Below are 12,037 nucleotides of genomic sequence, written 5' to 3'. Positions count from 1 at the left end.
GCTCTTCAAACTGAGTGGAATCCTGAGGGTGCTGCTTTCTGTACTTTCAACTTCTAAGAAGACTTCTTTCGCTCTTCCTGCACTTCTGTGGGAACAACCTGAGGGCAAGAGCTGTTTCTTCTCTTAGACTCTGAACTCACAATGTCTCTTCTATTAGATTGGGAGTTTCCTGAAAGTGGAGCCAAGACTCCTATTTTTTTCACTCCTTTCAGTTATCAAGAAAACAAATCATGCCTGCTGATTAATATACCTGAGAAGAAAACGATACCACATGGCTGATCTTCACAGGAGCCATGGTGGGCCCAGCAGCTGTTTCAAGTACAAGAAAAAAATGCTTCCTCCCAAGATTTCTTCTGTCACTACTTTGGCACTGACTACGTGTTAGCTTCCAGAAAAGCAAGAATCCTCACATTACTCCTGAAAAAGAGAACAGAAGAAAAACAAACTAGCCATGGCTGTGGTAACAGGAGTTATTTGCAGCAGTCAGTTCATTTCTGTTTTTTTTTTTTTTGAGACAGAGTCTTCTTGCTCTGTCACCCAGACTGGAGTACAGTGGCGCGATCTTGGCTCACTGCAAGCTCCTCCTCCCGGGTTCACACCATTCTCCTGCTTCGGCCTCCCGAGTAGCTGGGACTACAGGTGCCCGCCACCACGCCTGGCTAATTTTTTGAATTTTAAGTAGAGATGGAGTTTCACTGTGTTAGCCAGGATGGTCTCGATCTCCTGACCTTGTGATCCGCCCGCCTTGGCCTCGCAAAGTGTTGGGATTATAGGCGTGAGCTACTGTGCCCAGCCGAGTCAGTCCATTTCTGATGACCAACATGGGCCTGGTGGGAGTGGTGGCAGGGAGTAGGTTTAGATCAGCTGATGAGGCTCCAACAAACACAAAATAACTCGAATGCAACCAGAAGGCAACACAGCAGCAAGTACAAAATAATATATTAAGATGTTAATGTTGGATTTATATATAGGTGAGCTCTCAAGGGCATGAATTGTACACCTTTATATCACTAGAGCCTAGTACATAGTAAGGACAGGCAACAAATGTTTGACTAAATATATGACACAACTCTTTTTTTCTTCTTCTCTTAAAATTAATCTTCCTACGTTTAGATTTTCATGAAGTTATTTCTCTACTAGACATCTTCAATGACTTGCTGATTTATACAAAACCCTTGCTAAGCTGGGTGTGGTGGCCTGTACCTGTAGTCCTAGCTACTCAGGAGACTAAGGCGGGAAGATCACTTGAGCCCAGGAGTTGGAGGCTGCAGTGAGCCATGACAGTGCCACTGCATTCCAGCTTGGGTGACAGAGTGAGACCCTAACTCTAAAAAAAAAAAAAGTTCTGGACTGGGCGCAGTGGCTCACACCTGTAATCCCAGCACTTCGGGAGGTCGAGGCGGGCAGATCACGAGGTCAGGAGATTGAGACCATCCCGGCTAACACGGTGAAACCCCGTCTCTACTAAAAATACAAAAAATAAGCCTGGCGTGGTGGTGGGTGCCTGCAGTCCCAGTTACTCGGGAGGGTGAGTCAGGAGAATGGCGTGAACCGGGGAGGTGGAGTCTGCAGTGAGCTGAGATCGTGCCACTGCACTCCAGCCTGGGCTACAGAGCGAGACTTCGTCTCAAAAAAAAAAGTTCACATGGGTATTTGTACTTCTTGTTTTGCTAAACATTTTATGTAAAATTTTAAATATATGCAAAAACACACATATTAGTATAATGAACTCATGCATCCATCACCTTACTTCAATTCCTTGCTGAGAGGAGTTTTAAAGTTGTCTGAGTGTCTTTAGGTGGAATCTCTTCAAATATTTATCCCTGTCCATTTTATTCATGTTTACTACCCATCTGGCTCCTGAAAATATGAGTCCGTGACTCTTGATATACTCCTGGCCATGATGGTCTTTTTGCTTACCCTCCCCACCAAAACTATTTTTCCCTTTTCTCCAAGATTTTGCTCATGCCATTGCCTCTGCTTGGAATGTCCTTTCTCTTTCCCATTTACCAAATCTAATGCATCTTTGGTGCTCAAACGCCACCTCTCCTGCTTAAACAGCTCAAGGTGACAGCTCCATCCTGTCAATTCTCACTTAGCCTTTAACAGAGTGCCTCATATTACAATTATATGGGTATATGTCTTCTTTGTCCCTTGACAAATTGTAAGCTCTTGGGGGACAGGTTTCACGTCTGAATCATTTCTGTGTACCCAATGTAAAAGGGAGAATATGGTTCCTGATTTGCAAATGTCTGTTGAATGAATGACCATAAAAATTGTGCTCCAAAGGGCTCACAGTCATAAAGCATTCAAAATGGGGTAGATTGCAGCAATAGCAGTAACAAACTCTTAGTGAATGCCATCTAAACATCAAGCAGTCCTCACAGGCCACAGCCAGGATGGGGCTAAGGCTTCAAAGACAGAAGAATAAAGGATGAGTCCTGAGTCTCCTCTCTAGGGCTCAGATTAATTAAAGCTCACTATTCCCACTACAGGAACTCACTGGGCACACAAAAATCTTTCCTTTTCTGCTAGATTTTGGAGATATAAAAATAATAAAAATAAGCAAAACATAGTCTCTGTTTTGAAGAAACTCACAGTATATTTTTGTGATTTGATGCAAAAAGCCCATCTCTCATCATCAATGAACACTCGGGCCAGGCATGGTGGCTCACGCCTGTAATCCCAGCACATTGGGAGGCCGAGGAGGGTGGATATCTTGAGCCCAGGAGTTCAAGATCAGCCTAGGCAACATGGCGAAATCCCATCTCTAAAAAAAAAAAAAAATTAGCCAGATGTGGTGGCGTGTGCCCGGAGTCCAAGCTACTCAGGAGGCCGAGGCAGGAGGATTGCTTGACCTTGGGAGGCACCGCTGCTTTCACGGCTCATCGGGAACAGGCTGCTCAGTTCATTTCCTTGATGGCCACCCCTCCTCCCTCTCGGCCACTCCCCTCCCCATCAACAAACCCCAACGCCCCTCACCCGGGACCGTGGACCTCGAGGAGCCACCGTTGCCTCAGATCTCGGAACACCAACTTATTCTCCCGCCAATTCGGCCTTCTGACCTTCGCCTTCTGACCCCGAGAGCCACTCTTCCGTCTTCCGTAGCACAGGAATGCGTTCTGGGGCTTCAAGAAGCTGCTGTTTTTGAAAATGATTCCTACCGAGGCAAGAGGGCAGGTGCTGCAGCCCGGAAAATACATTTGCGTGTGTTTTAATGTCTATTTTCACTCACTACAACTCTTTCGTGGAGGGAGCGGAACTTAAACTTCCGGGTCAGCCTCAGTGCAGCTTGGGAAACGTAGTTCCTAGTCCCCACGTCTCGCTCCGTGGAGCCCAGCTGAGGGAGCGTCGCGAAAGTTGCCCGTTTAGGAACTCTCCCATTTGGCTCTCCAAAGGGGAGAACTGGTTAAATAGTTGCACTGAAAATAATGCGATTCAAGTTTCTCATTTTCCAAGGACGCTCCCTTGCTGAAGCTTGCAAGGGCACGGGACTCCTCTCTCCTTGATCCTGAAACATGCAGCAGGTAGATAACCTCCTGATCCCTGACAGCCTCCGCCTGTTTTGGTGCCCCGCCCCCTCTGCTGGAGTCCGAGCCGCCGATTGGCTAGGAGCACTTGAGCGGCGGAAGCAGCTGTCTCGCGCGGGGACTGCGGTGAGGGGGCGAGCCGTGAAGATGGCGGCAGTGGTGGAGGTGGAGGTTGGAGGTGGTGCTGCTGGGGAACGGGAGCTGGATGAGGTAAGCGGAGTTGAGAGACGAGGAGAGACTCAACCTGAGACTGAGGGGAGGGGCAGTGAGGTATCGGGAGGTGAGGGTCTTAGGAGAGAAGGGAAAGACCCTGAGAGGGAAGGAGCTGACTAGGGGGCGGGTGCGTGGAGAGCGAAGTCAGAGGCACTCCTGACTTGGGGACTCCGAGGCGGCCTTGGGAGTAGAAGACTTGCATTAGCCTCAAGGGTGGAGATGGAGGACAGAGAGAGAGGTCGGAGGGGTGGGGGTGTTAAGATTTTGTGATTACTAGCTGGGTGTCTTAGGGTAGGACCGAAGGGCTAAGAGGTAGTTTGAGTTGGAGGGGCGTGAATTTCTGCAGGGGAAGGCTGGGCTTCCACTGTGGGAGAGGACTCTGTCTAAGCCTAGGGTGGGGGTTGGGGACACAGACCGGGAAAGAGGGCTAATCCACTAGTAGTATAGCTTTGAGTTATCTTAAAGTTGAAACTGTTTTATTTGTCGTTACATTCTAAGACTTTGTATCTAATGCATGCTCAGTAAAGTTTTGGCCAACGAATGAAGGAACAAGTGGATGAATAAATGATTGTATGCCGGAATTCATGCATTTATTCACTTAATAAACATTATGACTTTTGCTCCGGGTCCTGGGCCAGGTGCTAGGGAGACAAGGGGCCCCTCCGTTGAAGAGCCCACAGTCTAGTGGTGGGAGACAGACAAGAAGACTAGTCATTGCATTAGAGATATAATGGTGGCACTGAGAAGTGTGCAACATTTCAGCTTGGGATAGGGAAGGCTTCCCGGAGTCGCTGAGTTTTAAACGATAAATAAGTGTCTCCCTCTCCTAAACTTAGGAGTTCCTTGAAGGTGAGCTCCTTGAGGTTGTATGTTCCCTTTACCTATCTAATAGGCATTTAAAGACTGGGGTATTAAATTACCAGTGGTCCTTAAAGGAATCACTAGGAGGAAGGAGATGTTGAGTGTGAAAGGAATGAAGGGACGGGGCAGAGAAGCAGAGAGAGAGGTGAAAAGATTCTGAAACCATAGAGACATTGATAGCTAGTGGTGTTTGTGATCTTGCACATGCCAGCATATGGACAAAGACATCACAGAAATAGAAGGAAGGGGACTGGTTGTCAGAGATAGAACCAGTGAGATCTCTGAGGTGTCAGAATCTTAGAGGCCCCTTGCTGTGTGTTGGGTGTGAGAAGAGTGGGGAGGATTGGGGATGATTGAAGATGAGGTTCAGAGAAAGGGAGAAGTGGACTTGGGAAGCAATGACTGTTGCCTGGTGGTGGGATGAGTTGGAGGAGTTGGATTACCTGATTGAGATCATTAAGGTGGGAGGAAGGGACTGAGAAACTGACAGGTGATCACAGCAGGGGAATTGTTAAAGAAGTGTTGTAGTCTTCTACCTCCCAATCACTAGAGACTACAGGTGTTTGGATACCGGTTGGTTGGTTAGGTGGAGTGGTTGTGGAAATGACCTCCAAGACCCCTTCTAGCTTTTACATTTCTGTGATTACAATTGGCTGTGGTTCAATGAGATATATTTGAAGATACTTTGGAAAGGGTAAATACTGTATTGAAGTTCTCATTTATGGTTTGTTAGTCATGGGCTCTCCCTTGAGACAAGTATCTCTCAAAGCTGTAGTTACGTATGTCAGGGTTCATTGAGATAAAGAGCAGAAGTTTTGGCAGAGGAGAAAATAACATTTTCTTTCTTTCTTTTTTTTTGTTTGAGATGGAGTTTCGCTCTTGTTGCCCAGGCTGGAGTGCAGTATTGCAATCTCGGCTCACCACAACCTCTGCTTTCTGGGTTCAAACGATTCTGCTGCCTCAGCCTCCTGAGTAGCTGGGATTACAGGCATGCACCACCACGCTCGGCTGATTTTTTGTATTTTTAGTAGAGACAGGGTTTTTACATGTTGGTCATGCTGACCTCGAACTCCCGACCTCAGGTGATCCGCCGGCCTTGGCCTCCCAAATGTGCTGGGATTACAGATGTGAGCCACTGCGTCCAGCTAAGAAAATAACATTTTCATTAAGACATTTTTCATTTTTGTTTCTTAGCTTTTCTTTATTGTTTTAAGGACTTAAGAGCTTCTAGTAGTATAATAGACTTTACAGAGTATCATGCATAGAAGTTAACTTCATATGAAACCACTAGCATTTATTCCAGAAACCTTGTTACTTGTTTCATTTCCTGAGAAAAGGTATAATCTGTTGTCTGGAAATTCCGTGTGGACTGGTTCTATCTTTTTTGTTGTTGTATGTTTGAGAAAGTAAGCTCTGAGAAGCAGGAACAGTCATCCCTTCAAGCTCCAAAAATAACAGAGGTCTGGTCTGGCAGACCTTAGTTTGTATTTGTTTCTACTAATGTCTCCCCAGCTGTTTCTTTGCAGCCTTAGCTTGTGAAAGAGCAGGTGAAATACATCTTTAATATGTAATTACGGGGTCTACCATGTGTCTTGCACTGATAATTCAAAGATGAGTAAGACAGGATCTTTACCAATTTACAGTCGAGTGAAGAGACATGCAAATAGCGTATTATAGTACTAGATAATTGCTGTAATGGAGGCGTGTAACAAATGCAGTGGGGCACAAGAGATCAAGCACTTGAGTCAGCTGGGGGAGTCAGTAAAGTCTTTATGATAGAGATGGGTATGAGCTGAAAAAGGTTGGCTTTACAAAAGAGCAGTGGTTTACATGTGGCATTAATCTTGCCCCCTGTGTAGCACTTTCTGTTTGATTGATAGACTCTAATGTGGAGCCGAGATTATAATTGGGTAATGGGTAGCCTGGCTAAGATGGAGTTGGTGTACTTTTCTACTTCTTTGGAAAGAAGGTACACGCTGTGTACATTCAGGATATTATACCTATGTTTTCCAGTATTAGATGCCATTAGCATGATACGTAGTCTGGAATAGCATTCATTCATATTCCTTTTCTCCTTTTTTGTCTGGTTTCATTAATACTTTCTCTAGAAGTTGAGGCGTAATTTAGGAGTTGAGACGTAATTTAGGCTTTCCTAATGGCTTCTTCCTTTAGAGGGATGAATAGAAAAGAGGGTTTAGGAAAAGAGCTACCAGTAGAAAAGGCTACTATTTATTCAGCTCTTACCATACACCAGCCTCTGTTTAAAACCCTTTACCTGCATCATCTCATTTATTATTAACAGTAGGCCTGTGAATTAGATGGAGTTAACCCCATTTTATAAATGAGACTGAGGCTAGAGAGATTAAGGAACTTTCCTAGGATTCCACAGTTTGTGAGTGGGGAAGTACAGCTTCTGATCCAGGCCTGCCTATGCTATACGGAGCTTAGCCCATGCTATACTGAGCACTTGGGTTCCATTTCTTACTCCACTATTTGTGCTCTAGGGGGTGGGTACTTTAAAATTGTATAGCCTTAATCATCTTGTGTAAAAATTGATACCATATATTTGATAAGTGGCTGTGATTCAAAAGAGCATTTTGAATCTCACATTTGTGAGGAAGGTTTTATTAGTATTCCCTATTTGTGATTGAGGAAGCTGAGGTTCAGAGGATTTGAGATATGCCAAGGGTCTTGAGACCACCAAGTGGTGTCACAAAGATTTAAACCCACGTTTCCAGATTCCAGAGTGTTTGTTTCCCTTCATTTTAAAGACCCAAACTCTTTTCTTTGTGTATAAAAGTTCCATTTTCAAAACATAAAGCAGCATTTCATCCCTGAGGGGATCAAAATGAGGGTTAACCAAAAGAATATTGGTTTTTCCATACAGGTCCTTTAACTTACTGATAACTGGTGGATTCTGCTGAACCCCTTTTCAGGAGAAATGATTAGCCTGTTGGTAGTTAGGGAGAGGAGAGATGGGCCTAGCTAGCTCAGGTCAGGTATTAAACTGGCCATGATGACTGCCTAAGGTCAGTTCTGTCTCTCAGCCTGCCAAAGTACAGCATGCTTGAGATGCTAGTAGGATAAGATGTGGGTACCAGTTAGGCCACCCAAAAGCCAATCTACTCCTGGAGCTAGTGATTTCCTCCTCAAAGGGGAGGCTAACCAACCTCTGAGAGGAATTAGATGCATCCTTTTGGCACAGAAAGCTAGCTTGGGAATTAAGGTAGAAAAGCACTTCAATACCCATTAGGGCCAGCCAGGGCATTGCCTGGCTAGTGCCTGTGAATCTGGATGTGTCCACTTCCAAGTCCTTTTTGTCTGCCAAAATGATGTGAAATCATGCAGATCAGTGAGGAGTTTCCAGCTCAAGCCAGAGTTCAAAGCGGGTATCCCAGCCTGCAGCTAACTTGAGGTATTAATATTATTGCCTCAAGTGAATAATTTACCTCTCTTTGGCCCTGTTTTGCTCTTGTTAAAGGAGAAGATTGGACTAGACTGGTGGTTTTTAAACCTTTATTTAGTCATGAAACCTTTTATTCAAACAAAATCTAACTCTGAAGCCTTGTCCTTGAATGGATTCAACAGAACGCCTAAGGTGCTTGAAGCCACCCTTTGAAAACCAAGGATTTTTCTGTTATAGTCCACTGATTGGGTGACCCCACTTTATGCTCCCTCAGCCCGCTTGTGCTTTGCCTAGCCAGCCCCACCAAGCATTATGAAATTGTCTGCCTTCCTCACTAGACTGTAAGCTTTGTGAGAGAGCAGAGTCCAAGTGTATCTTGCTCACCATTGTTTTCTTTTCACTCTGCATGTTCCTGGCATACAGTAGGCACCCAATAAGTATTTGATAATCATTGTTTTTGATTAGTAGTATGATAGCTACCATTTAGTGAATGTTTGTGATATGCCAGCTCTTCTGCCTAGTGGTATATGCTTTTTTATTAAATGTTTATGACATCCCCATGAGAAATGGATTATTGGATGAAATCGTCTCTAGCTCTTTCTGGCTCTAGCACTCTATGTACTGTTTCTAATTACTGCCAGGGTTTTTTGGTGCTGTCCAGTCTGCCTAGAATACCTTTCTTTTCCCTTATTGCCTTTTGAAATTACACCTTCCCTTTAAAGTTCTAGCTCGCTTGGCTTCTTGGACTATTCCGATCTACACTGATACCTTTTCCCCCTGCCTTTTATGGTTTTCTCTGTTTAAGTTTGTTCCCTCATTTCTCAACTTAGTCTTCAAACTTCTGAAACATCTGTGTGCCAGGCACTTTGGTGTGCCTGATAATACCAAGATGGATAAAGTGTGATAATTGCCCTCAGAGAGTTCACAGACTGATATGGGTAGAGAAAGAGTGATAAGTACATGCAAAATATGTCACAGGTGCTGTGATAGTGGGGTGGGTGCAGTGGGCACATCGAGGAGGAAGTGGCAGTCAGTGTTACATCTCCTCTTCCCAGCTAGGTTGGTAAACCCCCAGCGGGCAGACTGTGGAAGTTCCCATCCCTTGCTTCTTCAAGCAGTAATCACTGGTTTTTTGTTTGTTTGTTTGTTCTTTCTCCTGTGGTTCTCTCCCTATAGACATTTAGTAAATGTTCCTTGTTGCCAGGGATTTTCTTCTCTAGAGATTTTTGGTCCAAGCCAATATCTTACTGAGGGATCAAGGCATATGTGACTGAAGTTTAGACTTGGATATCTGACTACCTCCGAATTTTTTTTAGGCATGTAAAATGAGTGGTGGCAAGTGTAGTGGGGAAAAAGCCATAGGGTAGTAAACAGTGGGCTCATATTCTAGACTAGGAATAGCAGATTTGTTTTATCTCAGAGACAGCCACCTGATCATAGATGCTTAGAAGCCTGTGTCGAGAAGGATTCTGAGGCCAGGGCTTAGCAGAAAAGAGTGCTGAGGGTGAAATAATACAGATTACTTATTCTGTGCCTAGTCCTGTGCCAAGTGCTTTAAATTTATTCTTTTTTTTTTTTTTTAGATAGTCTTGCTCTGTCACTCAGGCTGGAGTGCAGTAGAGTGATCTTTGCTCACTGCAACCTCGGCCTCCCAGGCTCAAGTGATTCTCCCACCTCAGCCTGCCAAGTAGCTGGGACCACAGGTGTGCACCACCATGCCTGGCTAATTTTTTGTAGAGACAGAGTTTCACCATGTTGCTCAGACTGGTCTTGAACTCCTGGACTCAAGCAATCCTCCCGCCTTGACCTCCCAAAGTGTTGGGATTACAGGCATGAGCCGCTGTGCCCAGCCCTTAGATTCATTATCTAATTTAATACCATAACCTTATAAGATATGTACTATTATTATTATCTCATTCTATAGGTGTGGAAGATGAGGCATAGAGAATTTAAGTAACTTGCCCAATGTTATACAGCCAGGTAAATGACAGAACTGGGGTTCAAATCCAAGACTACTTCAGTGCTTGTGCTGTTAACCACAATGGGCAATATGAATACTCTATACTGTCCATCCTGTTCTACGCTAGACATTTCCATTATGTACATTTGGGTCTTCCTTTCCGGAGGTGTTTAACTGGAGTCATGGTATTTGTCTTTCCCACCAGACTGTGTTCTCCTCGAAAGGAAGGCCTATTCATTCCTATATCCTTTGTGCCTGGCATAGAGTATGACTCAATAAATGTTTAAATATGTGAACTCAGGAAAGATTCCAGTCCCTCTGTACCTCAGTTTTTTATCTGTGAAATGATAGGTTTGGACTAGGTGACTTTTGAGATCTCTTGCAGCTTTGAAAGACTTGGATCCCAGAGTTTTATTTTGGCCATGTTTCTTATACCTCTCATGAGGTACTCCGTAAATACTAGTGAATGACTGAATGAATGAATGAAGACATAATTTTTTTTTTTTTTTTTGAGACGGAGTCTCTCTGTCGTCCAGGCTGGAGAGTGCAGTGGCGTGACTTTGGCTCACTGCAGCCTCTGCCTCCTGGGTTCAAGTGTTTCTCCTGCCTCAGCCTCCTGAGTAGCTGGGACTACAGGTGCGTGCCACCACACCCGGCTACTTTTTTGTATTTTTAGTAGAGACAGGGTTTCACCGTGTTAGCCAGGACGGTCTCCATCTCCTGACTTCGTGATCCGCCTGCCTTGGCCTCCCAAAGTGCTGGGATTATAGGCGTGAGATTATAGGCATAAGCTACCGCGCCTGGCCTATAATTATTCTTAATAATCTGTGCTAATAATTAACATTGGAATGACAATTAAAAATGGTGATGGGGAAGGAGTAGACAAAAAGGCTTACATGTAACCTCTTATTCCATCACCTTTGACTTTGGAATTCAGTCAAAACCTCATGCTCTGGCAGATACCCTGGCAGATTCCCATTTGAATTCCCATTCCAATACCTGCCACCCCCAGCTCACCCTTGCTTTTTTTTCAGGTCACTTTCTTATTTTTTAAGAGACGGAGTCTTGCTCTGTCACCCAGGCTGGAGTGCAGTGGCGCGATCTCAGCTCACCACAAACTCTGTCTCCTGGGTTCACGCCATCCTCCTGCCTCAGCCTCCTGAGTAGCTGGGACTACAGGTGCCTGCCACCTCGCCTGGCTACTTTTTTTTTTGTATTTTTAGTAGAGACGGGGTTTCACCATGTTAGCCAGGATGGTCTCGGTCTCCTGACGTCGTGATCCACCCGCCTCAGCCTCCCAAAGTGCTGGGATTGCAGGTGTGAGCCACTGTGCCTAGCCTTTTTCAGGTCACTTTTTATTATGACTTAATAACACATCTACTTCCAGAAGGAATTTAAGATGTCATTCGGTCAGTAAAGGGGTTAGGAGAGAGAGGAAGGAAAGATGAAGAGGAATGTTTTAATTCTTTGAATGCAGGGACTATTTTTCTCATTTTTGTACATTCCTCAGTGCCTTGCCCAGTGCTTGGCACATAGCCCATATCAATATATTTATTGAGTAAATGAGAATGCTTGTAGGTGTGGATTCTGTTAAGGATAAAGGGAATGTTGACTAAATCGCAAAGGTTGACTGGCATGCGTACTATCTGTTCTGGAAATAATACAATAGCCCCTATCAGTATTTGTTTATAAACTTCCTATGAAATATTTTCATTGAATTCATTTAAATTAATGCCAAATTGCTCCTTATCAGTGAGTCATCGGCACTGCTTTCTGCTCCCATAGCTCCCTGTACAGATTTCCGTCAGCACTTACCATGTCGTATTGTCTTTTCCATTAGGCAGGGAACTCCTTGAGGGGACTGCACCTTATCATTTTTTCATCTCTGTATTTTCAGCACCTAATCTTGCACAGTAGCTAGCATGGAGTAGTTATTTAAATATTTGTTGAACTTGAATTTTTATTTTTTATTATTTTTATTTTTATTTTTTATTTATTTATTTATTTTATTTTTTTTGAGACAGAATCTCGCTCTGTTTGCCCAGGCTGGAGTGCGATCTTGGCTCA

At 44.3% G+C, this 12,037-nt stretch overlaps 2 protein-coding genes across 2 annotated transcripts in view; one reads left to right on the top strand and one right to left on the bottom strand.

Moving 5' to 3' along the window:
- LOC100598272 (short transient receptor potential channel 2-like) overlaps window positions 1–3,064 on the bottom strand; it is a 48,328-nt gene extending 45,264 nt beyond the window's left edge. The window contains 3 exon segments of the mRNA XM_030829634.1: window positions 251–417; window positions 2,599–2,770; window positions 2,983–3,064. Of these exon segments, the coding sequence (XP_030685494.1) occupies window positions 251–295 (45 nt within the window). The 5' untranslated portion in view covers window positions 296–417; window positions 2,599–2,770; window positions 2,983–3,064.
- A 531-nt stretch (window positions 3,065–3,595) lies between these two features.
- Window positions 3,596–12,037, top strand: part of RNF121 (ring finger protein 121) — a 68,381-nt gene continuing 59,939 nt past the window's right edge. The window contains exon 1 of the mRNA XM_003254778.3: window positions 3,596–3,740. Within this exon, the coding sequence (XP_003254826.2) occupies window positions 3,678–3,740 (63 nt within the window). The 5' untranslated portion in view covers window positions 3,596–3,677. The remainder of the gene's footprint in view (window positions 3,741–12,037) is intronic.

The sequence above is a fragment of the Nomascus leucogenys genome, chromosome 15 (assembly GCF_006542625.1).
Source record: "Nomascus leucogenys isolate Asia chromosome 15, Asia_NLE_v1, whole genome shotgun sequence".
Classification (NCBI taxonomy): Eukaryota; Metazoa; Chordata; class Mammalia; order Primates; family Hylobatidae; genus Nomascus; species Nomascus leucogenys.
Note: the sequence above shows the minus strand (reverse complement) of the source record. Positions and strands in the feature narration are given on the sequence as shown.